Consider the following 18,895-nt stretch of genomic DNA (forward strand, 5'->3'; position numbering starts at 1 on the left):
GTTGTGGTGAGGTGAGGGTCAGCCTCTTCTCCTAGGTAACAGCAATTAGGACAAGAGGGAATGGTCTCAAGTTGCACCAGGGGACATTCAGGTTGGATAATAGGAAAAATCTCTTCTTAGAAAGGCACCAGGCACTGGAAAGGGCTGCCCAGGGAGGTGGTGGAATCACTGTCCCTGGAGGTGTTTAAGGGGAAATGTAGTACTTACGGACATGGTTTAGTGGCAGTGTTGGTGGTAGGTGGACCATTGGACTTGGTGATCTTAGAAGTCTTTTCCAACCTCAGTGATTCTGCAAAAGCTGTGCAACTTGCTTTCAAGGGATCTGGGCTCTGAAAAAAATGCCGTATAAAAAGCCTCCGTTTTCCCCATTCCCCAAGCTCTCCATTCTCCCCCATTTTCACAGTAAAGCTTTCAGGTATCAGTTACATTCATTTTGTTGAGTGCTATGTGGGTGACTTGAGATGTGGAAAGTTATGCCTAACGCATTATTTGAGGGAATAAAAAATAATTTGGAATTTTAACTAAAACTGATGGGGAAAGGGATTAAAGTTGTTTGTACAGATGGGCTTAGAATGGAAATATTTAATCTACATGTAGGTATTTCCAGAATACCTCATATGATTTGGTAACCTGATCCACCTTTTTCATAGAAAAAAGCACATTTTGGATGTCTCATCTGATTTAGTGACCTAGTCCTGCTTATTTTTCCACTTCTCTGGTTTAGACACCATTGAATTCCATGAATTTTTATCAAACTGAAACTGATATAAAATGAGAGAAGGACTGGGCTAATGTAACTGCCAAAAATCCTGATGAGAGTAATACCTGGGAGTACTCAGGTGTTTGATGGTCTTTTTTTTAATTCAGTTGGTTTTGAATTGGAGTTAACATCATCACTGAAGCCAGGATGGTACCAGCATGCAGGACATAAAGGAAATCAGGGAGAAAGCCTTTTTCTTCTTCTTTTTTTTTTTTTTTTTTTTTTAAACAAAGTGGGCAGTCGGGGCAAAAAGATGGATTCACAAGGGGGAAAATAAGCTGAAAAAGTGAATAAGGTAAGCCTACAGCATCTTTGCCCAGCAACTGAAAGTGATTCAGATGGATTTATTCTCTGAGCATTCATGGTCTTCCTCCTTCTGGATGGAAGTGCACTGTTCATCTGTAAACCATGGTTGCTGGAGAGGAAAATCCCTTCTCCAGTGTGCCCTCTATGATGCCACTGGTTTACACCAAAGAGTCTCAGATAGGGCTGGGGGATGGAAGGAAAGCTTGAAAATGTTTCATGTCTGCTTGGTCTTATTTTAATCATTACCTTCTCGTATTTTATGCAAATACAAAATTATTTTTAAAGCTGCTTTCTCTTTCTGAAATGGTTTGGCACAGGTTCTGAAGCTTAGTTGTGGAATAAAGAAACTTTCCAGCAACTGCCCTTTGATTATTTCTAAATGTAGGTGACAGCTGTCCTTTTGGAAAAGGCACATAACTCAGCATGTGAGAAACTGACACATTTTTCTTTCCTTTTCAGAGTATCTCCTCTACAGAAGTCTGAAATAGTAGACATGGTAAAGAAACACGTGAATGCCATAACTCTTGCCATTGGGGATGGTGCCAACGACGTGGGAATGATCCAGACTGCTCATGTTGGAGTAGGGATCAGTGGCAATGAGGGCATGCAGGCAACCAATTGCTCGGATTATGCCATTGCACAGGTCAGAGGCAAAAAGTCCAATTGCCATATCCTATGTCAGAGACCCCACTGTGTGGCCGTGTAGTGCTCAGTGTCCTCTCTTGGCCTTAGGGCTGGGAGAATCTCAGATCATCTTTTCAGGGCAGCATCTAAAACTGTGATATAGTTTTGAAATCCATTGTTTTGACTTCTGTGTTCTTCCCAGCAAAGCTCTGTTTTCCCTGGAAGCTTCAGTTTTCTCCTGCTGGCTGTGCAACGGCTTGGCTCTTCAATAATCAGGGAAAGGCACTTTGTGATGCTTAAGCTGACATGCTTTTAAGTGCAACTTATCTCTCTTGTGAAAGTCCTTTTCCCTTACTATGAATAGGCATTACAAACAGGTGTGTAAGAGTGTGGATGTTTGGAAATTCTTATTTTGAGGTCATATTCTCCTTTTCTATTCCCTCCACCCCCACGACATACCCAAGAATTGTTCACAGTCCTGAAGAGCTGGGCAATGTTTTCATTTTAGGTATGTTATTTTGAACATGATTTGGGTGAGTGCTCCTAAACAATCCTGTGAATTACAACCCTGATTACTTCAGCTAAAGAGGAAAGTAGAAAAGCCTTTTTTTTTTTTTGTTTCATTGAAGAAACTGAGTTGTAGGACTCAATAAGACTATATAAAGCGTAAGTAAGGAAGGAGATACTTCAGTAGACAGACATCTTCTGAATACTGCTTACAGTTCAGGTTCCCTGTGTTGTTTTTGAGACTGATCACAGGGCAAGAATGAATGAGAGCTGGCAAGAAGCAGAGATGATCCACTGACTCTTCAGTTATCTCTGAGTTTCAGCTGCTGTTCCTATCTGCGAGGGTATAGCCAAATTTGTTCTACCAATTGATATGAAATGTTACTTTTTTCTGGTAGTTTCAGTAGAAGGTGAGGTTTTGAAAAGGTTAATGATAATGATATTATTTAGACAGATAACTTTAATGTGCTAACCATGCTGTGAAGCCAAGTGGCATCCTTGCATTGCTGCTATATTGCCTTTTGTGGTCAGATGAAGCACTATGCATTCCAGGTTTGAATAACTAAGACCTTCTAAATTTATCTTGAAAATTTCAGGCTGTTTCACCAATGGCTTATTCCATCATAAACAGTGTATAAAATTATAGGAACTGCCATAGGCACAGTCTTTGGTATCTTGCAGTGATTTTTTTTCTAACTTCTGTAGTTTATATATTGCTTCTGTTGCATAACTTAATTGAATGCTCTTTACGTACATTTCCTCAGATCATTTATTGCTTCCATTTTAATAAGTAAGCATAAGCAGTCAGAATTTTGTCCAGAAAGGGGCAAATAGCATGTCCTGCACACTTAATTTCTTTTGCATTAGTGGTAGCAACATTAAATCTGAAGTCCCTTCACATTCATGTGTTGCTTCTAAATTACTAAAAAGAAAACCCATGTCTTTGGACTCAATGTCAAAATTAGGGAAATAAGTTGTTCTTGGTTTAAACTGCAGTCAGGGAGTTAAAGACAATGGCAATGAATCTCCATAGTTCCATATGAAATAGAAGCTGGTCATGCTAGCACAGAGTTTAAATTTTCAAAAATTAGTAAAATACAATGGATCTGTATTTTTTTGATTATTTAAGAAAGGTTTGTGTTGGTTAGAAAAGATGTCAAAGAATCTCTCTTACAGAGAGGACTAGTAGTGTATGGTAATGTTTCAAAAAAACGTTCAAAAGAAAAACTTGATCTCCGTGGGGTATATTTCTTTCAGTGAAGACATATAACTCCCACTGAAGTGTTACTGTGTGTGCATGCCTTGAAGGCAGAGTATGTTCTTATTGAGTAATTTAAAACGACCGCTATAATGTAGCATCTCATGTTCAAATGAGATTTCAAATACAGTGGTGCCAGAAGTAGGCACTCATGGAAGAGAAAGTCTCAATATAAACTCTTTCAGGATTCCAGAGGGAATTAAAGCATAAACCAAACAAAAGTAAAAAGACAACTTACATCTGACTCTGCTCCAAATAACTTCCACAGGTACAAGGAGCATCTGCTTGAATCATCCTTTCCCCTTTAAATGATCTTGCACTGATGATCCATGTTTAGAGAATTCCCAAATCAAACGACCTGACTGCTTAGAGAGACTTAAGAGAGTAGTAGAATTTAAAAACTTCTTCCCCAGTAAAAAGCTTTATCGTCTTAATCTTCAGAGCATCTGGTGTCTGGAGAATGTTACCTTTCCTGAACTAGAGCAACTTCTTTCTTAGGCAAGTGTTCATGTTTCCTTCTACATGTACTTTAAAAATCCATGTATGTAGCAGTGCCCAAGAAAATGCAATGTCTTAGAAGGGCCCTATCACCCATAGTCTCTAGAGTGTGCCAATAGTTGTGCATTTACATTGTTTCCTGTGATCAGCATCAAAAAATTCATTCCTTGCTGCATCTTAATGGTATTCCTCATCAGTACAAACAGGCTTGGAATTGTTTTATTTAGGTTACTAATGTCTCTCACTGTGCTATGTAGTGGATTCACCTTTTTTTTTCAGGATGCATCTAACTCTGTTCTCTACAGGAAGTGTTGGGGGCCACTTGTCAGGATGTGATGGGAATCTTCCCATCATTGCTGATGTTTTGCTGTGGAGTTTTGAGAAATAAAGTTATAAAAATGCTGCAGATTAACTGAGGCAATAGGTGACTCATGCATTACCTGCTCCATTCTAAGTGTCCTACTTTCAGTCCTGATCCGAGCTGAGCAGAGGCTGAACCATGAAGCTTTGTTCACTTTTATTTTCTCTCCTCCTTTCTTGCTGGTGTATCCTAACAAATCCACATTGCTGATGTATGTCAGAAAGGTTGTTCTTAGAGGATTTGTGGTTCAGTGATTTCTGTGCTGGAAATCATGGGAGCAGAGCTCTTCATGACAGTTGTAATTCGTGCAACTTCTCAAGTCTCAAGTAAGTTTTTAAAATGACTGAGCTAGAATCTACTTTTAAGAAGTCAGTCTTTACTATCAAGTTCCTCCATTGAAAAGGAAGAAAAGCAAGTAGTGTTCTTGCCTTTATGTCCAAGAGCCCTTCAGATTCACACATGCTGAACAGTAAATGTAGTCTCCAGTTTGATCCCTCTGTAACTGGACAAAAGAGGAGAGCTACAAGCCATAAGGAAGTTCACTGACGAAACCAAGACTAGGAATTACCCATTTCCTGGATTGCATTGAGAGACTACTTCTATTTAAAAAGCCGTGTCTGTGATTCACTCTAGCATTATAAGGTATCAATTTCTACAATCACTAGATTCATTTACTTGTCTTTTTGGGCTCCTTCTTTATACAAAACATCTAAAATGGTTTATAACATGGTTGCATAATGTTAGTGGACTGATGTAAGTGTTCATGCTCTATAAAAGATTGCATGCATCTATTTTGTGCTCATTTCCCTTTGTACATTTTATTTCAGCTCACGACAGTTCTAGTGATGAGATTATTAATTTTACACAGAAGGAGATTATCCTAAATGTTGTGAGCCCTCAAACAGAGAGATCTTTGACCATGAAATGAAGACTTTACATTTATTCTTAATCTACAGGGCTTGTATTAACCTTGCCTGATATTACTACCAGAGTAGTAAGGCTTTTTGCTCTTTAAAGCCAGTGAAGACCACTTTGTGTGTTTCTTAGGTTTTGCGGCCAGAAAAGACTTTCAGTAAATATTAAGTGTCAGGACATACATTTTTGTGTATGTGTGCTGCTGAAATATTCAAATATTGTGCTTCAGCAGTTTTCATAGCTGATATGAGGGTTTTTTTGGTGCATGGGAGAATTAACTCTAACTTTTTTTATTAAACAGTTCTTCATACATGTATTAACTTGTTTTCTCTCTTTCAGTTTTCCTACTTGGAGAAGCTATTGTTGGTCCATGGAGCTTGGAGTTACAATCGAGTTACCAAGTGCATACTCTACTGCTTCTACAAGAATGTAGTTTTGTATATTATTGAGGTAGGAGTAATAAAAGGGATGGGCTTTAAAGGTGCTTACTCCTCAATTTGTTTCTTTCTAAAAGGAAAAACTGAAATTAGTTGGCCTTGGTTATTGAAAAAAGCAGACAGTTTTTCCTGTTGCCCATTTACAAACTGTTGCGTTGCCTTGCAGTACCAGTGAAAGTAGAAAATTAATCAGTAAATTTGATTTAGTAATTTTTAAAATATAACTGCTTGTATTTTGTATAATTCACTGCCTGAAGGAGCCAGGTAATCAAACTGTGTTTTGAAGGAGGTTGAATAATATTATGAAATCAACATAATGTTTCTTAGATAGGAGTGTGATCTCATGCTTCAGGTTGCAATCTAAATTTAAGAAGGGCCAGAAAGGGATCTTTCTTATCATTTCTTGTTGTCTGTTTAGATACAAGAGGAACTTGAACTCAACGGGTTGGTTGCTTGGGCTGATAAATCAAATTCTGCATTGTTTTGGAAGTTTTGTTAGCATATTTCCATGTTTGTATATATTCATTTTTCTATGTCTACAATTAAGCAGTCATGAATGAGGTTAATGGCTAGAAAATTACAACACTTATAATTAGGCATCCAGTTATGTATATTTTAGCAGATAGTGGGTAAATAATGTTTTACTATTCAGTGAATCATATTGTGGTCAGTGTGTAAATATCCAGCTCCCTCAGGGTCCAGTCATCTTTTATGCATGGTGTTAGGCTCTTAAAGAACAGATATTCTCCATTAACTCATTTAATTTTTCCTCTGTTAACTATTTCTGAATTTTGCTTTAATGTTGGCTGTTTTAATTTCAGAATAGATGAAAGCATGCTGACAAAATAATGACAGTGTATTGCTGTGGTGAGTGAGCACAGGATGGTTGTCTGATATACAGTAGTTCTAGATTTGTAAAATAATGCAAGAAGTCAGTTTTTCTAAGAATTGAATTTGAATTTCTAAGAAGCCAGGCCTTGTTTGTATTCCGCTTCTTTAGCCTGCTTTTCTGCCAGGCTTAAATCCTCTTGAAATCTCACAAGTGTGTTCTTGTCCTACTGAGGAGGCCACCTTCACAATTCTGAGGCAATTTTATCACACTTATGGTTATAATTAAGATTTGATTTATGCACAGCTTTCTGAAATGGTCTTTAACTTGATTTTGGCTGATCATAACTTAAGCTTTTTAGTACTGGCTTTTAAGTGTTGTTGGAGATGACAATGATATTCGTTACTGAGAAAGAGAAATATAAAGTACTTGTCTAGTGGGGTTTTAACTGAGCATGGGAAACAGTATTTTCCTGAATTGTTCAGGAAATGCTTAGCAGCTTCATGATTGTCATTTTCCTTCTAAAATTCTTTTCTCATTTGGAAAACTGTTCTTGAAAATCCTGCTTCTCAAATATTGCAGCACAGTGTCTTTGCTTCATTTACTGTGGTCCTACAAATACAACGTTTGGTGCTGAACTTTCAATGGAGAGCTAAATTAGATTCTACCCTGTGAGAAGTTGGGCAAGAGGTTGAAGAGAGGTGAAGGCCTCTGGGACCTCCAGCCTGAGGTAGCTTAATCATCTCTCTGTAGGGAGGCATTTTATTAGATGTTGCTATATGATGCATAAAATGCAAGCCTGCTCTGAGGATGTAAGGTCAGATGTTCCCTTCTCTTTGCTGTCTTAGATTGTGTTCAGTTCTGCTGTGTGCTGAGGGACATGAGGTATTTGCTCTATTGACTTCCCTGAGTGATAGTGGGAATCAGTTCCATACAACACTGCAAACATGCAGCTGGCTTCAGCCCCATGCCTTGCTAACTCCTCTGTGTGTACAAGTTGGGAGCAAGTGTAAGGCTTATGGGAGATGAAGCAACAAAAAGAAGAAATCACTAGACCCACAGCAGTGGGAAGAGCTCATTTTGTTTGTAGTTCCTGTGGTGAGTTTGCTTCATTAGTGGCTTTGAGGAACTTTACCTCCGACATCATATAAAACTTGCCAAATTGACTGCAAACTGAAGAGACCCCTGTTTGGGAATACTACAGGTCTGAGAGGGGTAAAAGAAGAGGCTTCTAATTCTCTCTTTAGCTTTATGTGAAGAAAGCTGAGTTATTTTGTATTTCTGCCATGAGGCTCTGGAGCACTGATCAATTTGTGGTATGAAAGAAGCTCCCCGAGTGAATCCATTCTTCAGCTTGAGATAATAGTGGTTCAGTGCCCAGCGCTACTGCTCTGCTGCTAGTGTGTGTTTTATGTTCCTGATTGCTCCCCAGTACTCTGGACAAGCTTAGTATTTACCTGAACTTCCTGCTTGGATATGCGGTGTACAGGGAATATTCTTTTAGCATTATAATGAAACGGGGATTTGGACTTGAACTACATTCTAACTTGATCTTCTAAAGGATTGCACTGAGTAAATATTTATAAAGTTGAATCAAAAAGCACATCGGTCAATATGACAGACTGTCAGTTATACCTTTGCTACTGTGTCTGCTTTATTTCAATGAAGCTTTAACGCCTAAGGAATAACAGTAATAAGACTTATGTAAATGAACTTTGCAGCAGTGAAGCACTGGGGCTTCATCATAACTTTTATATCTTGAGACTTTATGAGGTACTCAGGCTTCAGCGCACAGAATATCTGGACTCACAAGTTGGAGAGGCATGTGTTCAAGAGTAGATTAAACTTCAGTTTATTAAACAATGATGAGCCCTTGAGAATACCTTGAGAATACCTCCTTTCCTGGCTTCTCAAGTTTGGTGTATTAAAACCTTTGTTACGCTTAGAAGTGCATCTTGATACTAAACACTCCTACACTAGGAGAACCTGAACTGTGGCAACTGATTTCATGATTTTCCTTTAGTTTCTGGGAAAAGTGGTAATTAAAATACTGAATTTGGGATTTGGTGGAAAGTATATTCAGGTAACTGGCATCATGGGCTTTACTGTTCAGTGATACTCGTGGGTTAAAGCTGGTGTTTACCTTCTTGCAATGGCTGATTGTAGAAGACACTTGGGCCCCGTAAACTGTGTTTGCTTTCAGCTGCCTTGGCAATGACTAAAATGTATCTGCATCGGGATAATTTCATGCAGCTAGAGAGCTAATAACAGAAGACAGGCCTTGTAGCCTGGGGATTACAGGGAAAATGGAAGTAAGATTACATTTTCCCTTGTTTGATTTAAAATGAGATCTTCCTACTACTGGCTTAAAAAAAAAAAAAAGGTTCAAGGTGAATTTTGAAACTTGTGAAGTAGTAGTAACAGTCAGATTGGAGAAGATTTTGGTCTAGCGTAACACCTGGAAATTTGGTATTGCCCTCTTTCCTGTGATCTAATTTCTCTTCCCCTTTGCATTTCTTCATTGGTGTATTCCAATTGACACTCTCTCAGTTTGCCCACTCGCTTTTAGAAAACATAAAACTCACTGAAATACAAATCTAAAGAAGGAAAACAGATCCTGGAAAACCAGTTTCTTTAGGTGTGATTTCTTGTTCACACTGGAGCCCTTGGGTATGATGGTTACAGAAGTGCCATCCTCACTCTTGGAAATTAAGTTATTTAGAAAGTTACCAAGATGTCTACAGGGGTGAAATGTCAGTACAAAGCCCTCTTTTTGATTTTCCCATATTGCTAGAGCAATGTGCACTAAAAACTGTTGGATTACCTTAAGCAGGAGATCAACTGTGAGGTTTTGGCTTTTTAAGACTTGACAGAGAAATACCTGCGCGTCATTACATGACACCATCTCATAGAATTACTCCTGTAGCTGTCTTTAAACTGAGTAGTAAAACAAAAGATCTGTTTCACATCTGCTGAGCAGATATATTTCACTGGAGATGATATAAAGTTGTCCTGATGACATCAGAGCTTTGAAATATAGCCGATTTTGAATGTAAAAGAATACAAGAATGTTGCTTTCATGTCATGCTTGGAGGAGTAGAAACACACCAAGATCAAAGGTGATATCAGTAATAGCAGATAAGAGTTCAAGGCATTTGGGAATGGTTCTGGGGAAACAGTAGCATGGAAGATAGCTCTTAGGGCAGCACAGGGTGTGCAGGAAAGAAGTGCTCAATACCTCACTAGAGCATGTTGTTCATCTGAAACCTGCATAAGTATGGAATGCCTGAGTATTACATATTGTGGAATAATTAAATATATATGTCCCTGTGTCGAGGCTTGGCAGTGCAGGACCGTGATACTCAACTAGAACAGAAACAGAATGGAAAGAAAGGGGGAGTGTATAGCACGTGTAACTTGCAGCTGCGTTATTTTCTCCTCTGCCTTAAGTATCCAGAGATCAATTGTAAGCCTGGATCTAAACACCATTTCTTTATGGAGGCTGAGAGTGAAGGTCTTAACTTACACCTGAGCAGTGTTAAGCGAGATAAACATACGAAAGGACAAAACGGTAAGATTATAGTTTCTAATTTAGAGCTGAATTTCGAAATATTGTGAAATTCCAAGTAAACACAATGCTTTGATAGGCAAACTTTTAAATAAGCAAGGATGTCACAAGTGCAACAAGGTCTGACTGTGATGGCTGTGAAGGGCTACATGTGCTCTTGGTGGTCTCCACTCAGACTTGCTGATAGCACAAGCTGTGAAAGTGCACATGAAATGTTCCTACATGAGATCTCTTCTTCTTGCTGCATGAGACTTATTTTTCTTGTTTTTATGCTTTCCTGTCAAACAGATTTGTTTAAAAATGCAGAAAGTAGGCATGGGAGTTCTTACTAGTCCTGTTACCCAAACAGCATGCAGAAATTGGTCTGTCTGATGTGATACTAAAAAATACACAGCTCTAAAATTTCTATGTGCTTATTCCCTGATTTATACAATCAGACTTCTACTTAAATCACTGTGCCTTCTGCTTCCAATTGGCTTTGCATCTCTGAGGGTACAGCCATACATCAGAAAACCTGAAGCCTGGGGATTGTTGGAGTGAGTTGAGGACTGGAGTGCAATAACTGTTGTCATAAAAAGCTACTTTGTTAAAAGATAACAGAGCAATATTTTCCCCCCAGTGTTAGGCTAAGATTAAGAACATCTGGCTGTAGAATTCCTGAACAGAGGTAACAGTAATACAGGCAACTAGTTGTCTTGTCATGCTTACACATACAAATTATTCAGTTGCACGCTGAAATACTATGGTAAGCATTTACGGAGGAAGTGGAACTGGGGGCACTGGTCGATGCTCGGCTGAGCGTGAGCCAGCAGCGTGCACAGGTGGCCAAGAAGGCCAATGGCATCCTGGCTTGGATCAGAAATATTGTTGCCAGTAGGAGTAGGGAAGTCATTGTCACTCTACTCAGCACTGGTGAGGCCCCACCTCGAGTACTGTGTCCAGTTTTGGGCCCCTCACTGCAATAAAGACATTGAAGCCCTGGAGCGTGTTCAGAGGAAGGCAATGAAGCTGGTGAGGGGTCTGGAGCACAGGGCTTATGAGGAGTGGCTGAGGGAGCTGGGATTGTTCAGTCTGGAGAAGAGAAGGCTCAGGGGAGACCTCATCGCTCTCTATAACTACCTGAAGGAAGGTTGTAGTGAGCTGGGGGTCGGCCTCTTCTCTCTTATAACTAGTGACAGGACGAGGGGGAATGGCCTCAAGTTGCACCAGGGGAGGTTCAGGTTGGATATTAGGAAAAATTTCTTCTCCAAAAGAGTGGCCTGGCATTGGAACAGGCTGCCCAGGATGTGGTGGAGTCACCGTCCCTGGAGGTGTTCAAGAAACATTTAGACATTGTGTTGAGAGACATGGTTTAGTGGGAACTATTGGCAATAGGTGGATGGTTGGACTGAATGATCTTGTAGGTCTTTTCCAACCTAGCTAATTCTATGATTCTAATTCTCCTTCTATGTGCTTACACTAGGTTAGTCTGGTAGGCTTGTAGCAATTCTGTATCATGAAACAAAGCAGAAATGTGTGCCGCTTCTGTTTGTGTAGTGACTTGAAAATTTGGCTTTTTGAATTCTCGTCATACCCCTGGTCAATAACTTACTAATGACAGGTGCTTTCAGATGCACAAAAGGTGGGGTTCAGTGCCTTAAGGTAGGTGGCAGGTGTAGATTCAGGTGCTTAGGCGAAACCTCTGTAATGTCCATTCAGATAACATTTATGGATTGGTCAGCGGTTGCAGAGAGCAGTGTAGGACTGTCCGAGGTGCCACAGGATTTTCACCTGTCTGGAATGGAAGCATTGCTGTGTTATCATGTATAGATAGCTTGGCAACTAAACCCCAGTAGAAAGGGAGGTCTCTTTTTGTTCTTCTTGATCATTTGATTTTTGAAACCAAAAATAATAAATAAGAACCCCAGGAATGCAAATTCTCCAGCTTGGGCAATATCAGTCAGTTTAAAAGATGCAGAAAAATTGTGGAAGTTGTAATATGGGACTTGCAGACCTGGAAAGCACAGTGATAGTCACGCTGTGAGAAACAATATATGTGTATGATACTCAGCACTGTCCCTCTTCATAATTTTAAGAAAAACTAGCCTTATGTGCTTATTTTTCTCTTGCACTGTTTCAGACTGAACATACAGGTTTAATGCACAGAAGCAGAAAACCTAGGGCAACACAGGACAATTACCCACTTTCCATCCCCCAAAAAGCTCATCATAGGCTCCAATTCAAGAAAGCATTCTTTAGTAACAGTAGTTCCAGAAAACAGATTTTGGAAATATTTTGCTGAACTTCTAGTGATATCATAAAATATATTTACAACCTAATCCAGAATTATCCAAATAGTGGCTATAGACGTGTTTATTTTTTGTTTTAAAAATACTTCCAAAGTCCTTCTTGATTGTTCCACAGCTCATAGTTTATATTGCTGCCGCTGACAGTTTATTCCCTATTTCAACCCCCTGTTGTGTGAAGAAATTGTCAGAATTGCTTATAGGCTGGTTTCATCAACTTTAATCCACGATTGACTTCTTGGATTTTGGATTCCTAATTGAGTATGCTAATCCCAAGAGTTTCCAAGGAATCAGTCACAAAGATAAATCGATGCTAATTTTCCTTTCTTTTTTAGTAATATATACTGCACAGTGAATCATTAGAGAGCAGTCCATCTTTACTGAAAACAAAATTGACTCAACTAATAAATGGCTGGTTTAGAATTTTCTTTCAAACATTCCCAAAAGTGAGCAAATCAGTATTCTAGCATTAACGCTTCTTTTTTTTTTTTTTTTAAGAGCACTGCCTTGGCTGCACCTTATAAGCAACAGATTTTGTAATTTTTTAAGATTTCAGATATTGTAAGTAAGAAGTGTGGCTCCATAGCTTGGTCTCAGGGTCTCTTAGATAGAAAGTTCAATACATGTCGCAATAGAGTACTGAAAGAAGAGATCTACTGGGATGTTATTTATTGGGCAGGTAATATGTTCAGAGCTATTGGATCCATTTTTTGTGTAAATTCGTACACAGGAGGGAAAAGATGCATAGTGATCTTTTTTTCCTCAGAAGATTTTTGCCTAATATCACTTGAAAGCATTCATTTTTTTTTATCTGGGGGGCTTATAACAAAGCAATGATAATGCTCTTCTCTAAAGTTGAGGCTGTTAAATAGGAAACAATAACATCTTCCTGAGCAATGTGTTCATCAGAACTCCAATTCTGCCACCAATAAATGTTTTTCCAGTTTAACATTCTTACCAGTAAAAATGCATGCTGTTGTTAGAACATCATGTTATGAAGCCCAAGTACCCTAAATGTAAGGGTTGGTGATTTAATAAATAGGTCACCCTTTATTTAGGGTCACCAACCCTAAACAAAGGTTGATGATTTAATAAATAAATAAATAAACATAGTCTATATGTCAGAGAATCACAGAATCACAGGGGTTGGAAGGGACTTTAAGAGATCATTGAGTCCTTCCCCCTGCTAAAGCAAGCTCCCTACAGTAGGTCCCACAGGTAGGTGTCCAGACAGGTCTTGAATATCTCCAGAGAAGGAGACTCCACAACCTCTCTGGGCAGCCTGTTCCAGGGCTTTGTCACCCTTACCGTAATGATGTTCTTCTGCATGTTGGTGCAGAACTTCCTATGTTCAAGTATTAGGCCGTTGCTCCTTGTCCTATCACTACACACCATTAAGAAGAGCCTGGCCTCATCCATTTCCCTCCCACTTCCTTTCAGATATTTATTAACTTTAATCAGATTCCCCCTCAGACTTCTTTTTCCCAGGCTGAACAGACCTAGATTACTCAGCCTTTCCTCATAAGGAGATGCTCCAGGCCCTTTATCATTTTTATGGCCTTCTGCTGGACTCCTTCTAGGAAATCTGTCTGTCTTCAACTGGGGAACCCAGAACTGGACACACGTATTTGGAAAATGCAAACCTATCCAGCCAGGACAATTCAGTGCACGTGGCATGACTTATGGGTAAAAAGATAGCCAAACTGTAAATTGGTAGCAAAGTTTTAGAGGGCAAATAAGCCCTGTGAGGAAATAACTTCTGCTCAATGTGTTCAGGTTGATATTAGCAATATATGTTATATGGTAGAGGTTAATTCTGAGAAAGCTGTTTTAAAATCCAATACCATATGAATATATGTGTGTGTGTATTTAAAAAAAATTATATGTAATAGAAGTACTATTTTTATATCTTAGTATACATGAACATAAAATACAGCTTATTATAAATATATCTTGGGCTTGCACTGGTTTTCTTTATATCTGGCCTTTATCCCTATAAATAGACTTCCTTTCCGGGAGACGTTCCTGATTTATATGGGAATAACTAATAGCAGAGTAAAGTTCTGTACATTTTTTTATTTCTGAAGTTTTTTTCTTTCTACTGGCCAAAAGCCATGGGCTGGAATGGAGAAGGTGCAAGGTTTTCTTCTCTTCACCTGTACCTCAGTACATAGCTATACATTTCAAATGTATTTCACAGCAATTGACTTCAGTTTGTAAATGGTAATACAAATGAGGCTCTGTTTTACCAATGACAGCTTGGTGATAGAACTGCTTGAAACAAGTGCCTGACAATTAGCTTAATTCTCTGGGTTAGAAGCTCTGAGCCACTGGTCCTACAATCAGCCCCATCAGCATGAGTGCTCTGTGATGTAATGCAGCCTGATGGTGGTGGTCTGTCAGGGGAGAGAAAAGCACCGTTACTTCTGCTTAGTTACCTGTGTCAGCTGCAGTTAAACCCAGGTGCTCTGTTTAAAGTGTTAGAAGGGGCACGTAAGCCCTATGAGAGAATAGCTTGTTCTCAGTGTATTCTAGCTGATAGCAATGTGTGGGGGTTGCTCCAACAGTAATGCCTCCTATTTATTCCCATGGAAGCTACAGCTGATACAAACACAATAACACTGTCTGATAGAGCAAGTTCTCAACTACAAAACACTGTTTTTCAGTGTTGTTATCACCATTAGCTGTATACTTTTGCCAGTGATGAACTGTTGTACTCATAACAATCTGCACCAGCAGAGGTGACCCACTGTTGCTGTCACCACTGCTGAAACGCACCACCTGCCACCTCACTGTGCTCACATCCACTGCTTGGTCTCCATAAATGTTCAGCAAGCGCTGATGAATGCCAGTGGGTGCCATTTTTTCCACGTGGAGGAACTCAGTAACGCATCTTTGCTTCATCCGCACTTCCACGCCAGACACCATTGTGTCAGGCTGCCCCTCTGCTGCCATCTGTCACACAGCAACAACACGTAACAGAATATTGGTGGGAAGGTTCAGCCTCTCCTGCCGTACCACCAACATCCGCCTCTGGCATCGTGGGCTAACATCATAAAATGAGAGGCATTACCTTTGAAGCGGCCATCGTACTCTGTTATACAGCAGTTATTCTGTGTTAAAGTGCTTTTTAAATTACTGCTTGGCCTGGACAAGAGGAGAGATTTGAAGTTCTTGTGTACAGCATGGTTTAAGTAGGGCCAGAGAACTTGGAATGTGGCAGAAAATCTAATAATGAGTCATGCTTTTGTGAAATTCAACCAGTACTTTATTTCTTCTTATTTATTCCTGCAAATGACTTAAATAGTAAATTCTATTTACTTCCTATTTAAAATTAACTTTGAGCCTGATGTTGGAAATTTGGGGCTCATTGCTATGAGCAGTTCCACTGAAGGCAGTTGAGAACGATTTCTGCTTTTCTGCCAGTTCTTTGGAATAAAATGAGTGTGTTTGTTTCAAGCCATGTGGTAGGATCATGTTTATTGTTATGTGCTCTTGGAAAAAAAGTGTGTTTGCCTGCATAGGATACATTTCAACACTGCATTTCAACAGCCTCATTTTCTAGTGCATCCATAACACAGATGCATGCTATTGATGCATTCATGGCTTTACTGCCTTAATATTGCTTCACAGATGATTACAACTACCTCCTAAACACTAGCTCAAAAATGTGTTGTCAACAGATCTTTGGGAAAAATAGACTTCTTGAGTTTGCTACCCATGCATATAAAACTTTTTATAGTGTTTACATAATGACCTGAGTTTATCCTGACTGTTTTGGGGTTTCTTGTTTTCTTTAGGATCATAACCTGAGGAAGGTAGTGCAGAGAACACATTTAACTGAACGGAAGCTCTGTTTTTAAACACTGCTAGAAAACAGTTTTGCCATTTCACTTGGATGAGCACTAATGATTAGAACACGCACACAAAACAAAACAAAATCTAACCACCACCTCTACCCTGTTTCACTAATTAACCACTAGAGAGATTATTTTATTTTGGGATTCATAAAAGCATCTGTAACCTAGCTTAAGTATGTGTACACGACTTAGAGTAAAACATGTAGCTTGTGTTTGTGAAAGCAAAACAAAATGGTTTTTAATATGGGCTTGAAGGTTTTATTTCCTTGAGTTCAGGGTCTTGAACCAAATTTTTTGGCACATCAAGGGCAGGCTTTTAAAATAAATAACAATAGTCCACATCCTCCATGGTCAGTTTGGTCCACAGTGCAACCTGCAGCAGCCTTGGTGTTGCTTCCAAATGTACTTTGACAGCCTCTTCTGCTCAAGAAACACTTTGCTCCATGTGTCACCCTAGGGACGTTTTTCTCCTATACTGAGCTTGGATCTTTAGACTGGGGGAGGAGTATAGGAATTGCTGTTGCTCAGTGCCCCTGAGGGGCTTTGTTCCTGTGTGGGGTCCTGCATCAGTTCCTGGGGCTGCGTTAGGATACACTGGATTGTGGCAGTAGCACACAGAAGGAGCAGCAGCTTTGAGGAGCCCGTCCCAAACGGGTTTTCGTTTGTCATTGAGATGCTGAGTGCAATGCAGATAGCTGTGACTATCTATAAGCTTTTGTTTATGTATATGCTCTTGAGAGCATGTTGTTGTCCCTTCCATCTCCTTGGTCTTCATAAAAGAAAATTGCTTAGAACGTATTAAAATGCAACAGAAATAATAAGTCAAGCTACCTAGTGATTGCACTACTCATAAGTTACAGTGTATCTTTCTGAACAGATGTTAAAATGAATCTGGCTTTTTTCCCCAGTATCTCCTTCTCATTGTCTTTCCCCACTTTGTCATTCTCATAATGCTTTTCCCTAAATTTCCTCTTTTCCCTAATTTTCCACTTCTCCCCTGCTTTGAACCAGATTCTTTTCTTGGGCCTGTGCAATTTGAACACATCTTGGAGCTTTGTATTTTTGGTGATTCTGAATGTAGACTGACAGCTCACCATAGCCTGTGTCAGTCAGACAAGGGGAAGAATTGGGAGCAATACACAAGAGTTGATGTAGTAATGTACTGTACTGATGATGCAGTAATGATGGGCTAAATCTGAAATCCCAGGACTATACCCAATGCACAGGATCCCCTTCCGTGGAAAAGCAAGGGATAAGCAGTGTCAATGTGCACTGTGTGTTCAGAAAAAATGAAAGTCCTGTTCTGTCCCCATCAAGTGAAGGACTCTGACTTGATGCTGTCAGAAGAGGAGGAGGGCCAAAGCTTGATCTGCCAATTTTAAAATGTGCTGTTATTTTACTTTCTATCTTCTTGCTGGATTTCTCAGCATTAGTGCAAAAGCAATTAAGGATTTGGAAAGCGAGAAGGTGGAATATATTAGCCTTGGCTATATCAAAGTTCTGCATGGATCCAGTGGGGGTATATTTATATAATTTATACAAAAATACATACTACGTGTAACAAGAAAAAAAGATCCAATACTGTATGATCTCATCCAAAAAAAAAAATGGTGCTATCTTTATTAGTAAATTGCAATCTAGGTTGATTTTATTAATATTAACTGACTAAAATGTGCCTAAAATTTATAAGTAGAACACATCTCAGTAGCAGCAGAAGCCATCAGTAACCAGCAACACCTGAGACCCTCAGCATTATTTGTGGTGATGGTTCCTGTCAAGTTCAATTTGGATAGAGAAGTGAATCTCCCCTTTGGGTTTGCTAATGCTGTTCTGACCTTTACTCCCTTTTGTTACAGAGGAGTGACAGGTGTCTGGAGAGGCTGAGCAATGTGACAGTCAGCCCTTGCTTGGTGTCGGCTGGCATTCGTTAGTATTAAAATTGCATTGGTTTTGTACTTCCCGGAAGTGTGCTTATGCCTATTAATGCATCGTGGTTTGTGCTGAGATAGGGATAGGCCACCAAGGTACTGTACTCTCCTGTTTTTTCGAAGCAGGTTACTTCAGGATGAGATTTCCACAGTGCCATCATTAATTCACACTGGGGTGGGTTCAGCAGCTCTGCATCGAGTGCTCATCATCGAGGTGCCCTTCCCTCGGGAGATGCCCCTCCCACGTGTTGTGTGTGCATGGCACGGCTGGGCTGTGCCTTAACCCAATCTGTGCGTACACTGCCATTAAGATGGGTACTCCAGTCTTCCTTTTTGCCTGGGAGCATGTTCCTTTCCCCCTCCCTTGCCCAGACACCAGTGTTTGCACAGCTGCAGGATGCTTTCTGAGGTTAGGGTTCAGTCAGATAGGGTTCCTGATGCAAACATGAGTTCTTGGATGAGAGTTAGGGTCACTCTTCAGGCAGCAGGGTGGGTTTTTCAGACAGAAATGTACCTGTTACTTCAGTAAGCTGATGTAGGGCTGTTTTCTTGTGTGTCTGTAGAAGCAACCGAAAACTTCAGGGGTAGAGCAGGTGAGAGAGTGAGTTGGTATTCATTGTGTTCCTGCTAAGATTTTGCCAGAACTGCCTGGGGGGGGGGGCTATATTTTACCAGGTTTTTCCTTTTGGGCTGCCTGGGTGTCGGACTGAGAGACATCCCAAATATAGAGCTGGGGAAAAGGAAAGGAGACTGAGAAGT

General features: G+C 39.8%; 1 protein-coding gene across 9 annotated transcripts in view; it reads left to right on the top strand.

The window, feature by feature from the left end:
* Positions 1-18,895, top strand: part of ATP8A2 (ATPase phospholipid transporting 8A2) — a 325,803-nt gene that overhangs the window by 174,387 nt on the left and 132,521 nt on the right. For all 9 annotated transcript variants that reach the window (XM_021379136.1, XM_021379100.1, XM_021379117.1 and 6 more), the window contains 2 exons: positions 1,526-1,709; positions 5,569-5,679. In XM_021379136.1, coding sequence (XP_021234811.1) covers positions 1,526-1,709; positions 5,569-5,679 — 295 coding nt within the window. The remainder of the gene's footprint in view (positions 1-1,525; positions 1,710-5,568; positions 5,680-18,895) is intronic.

This window comes from Numida meleagris, chromosome 1, assembly GCF_002078875.1.
Source record: "Numida meleagris isolate 19003 breed g44 Domestic line chromosome 1, NumMel1.0, whole genome shotgun sequence".
Classification (NCBI taxonomy): domain Eukaryota; kingdom Metazoa; phylum Chordata; class Aves; order Galliformes; family Numididae; genus Numida; species Numida meleagris.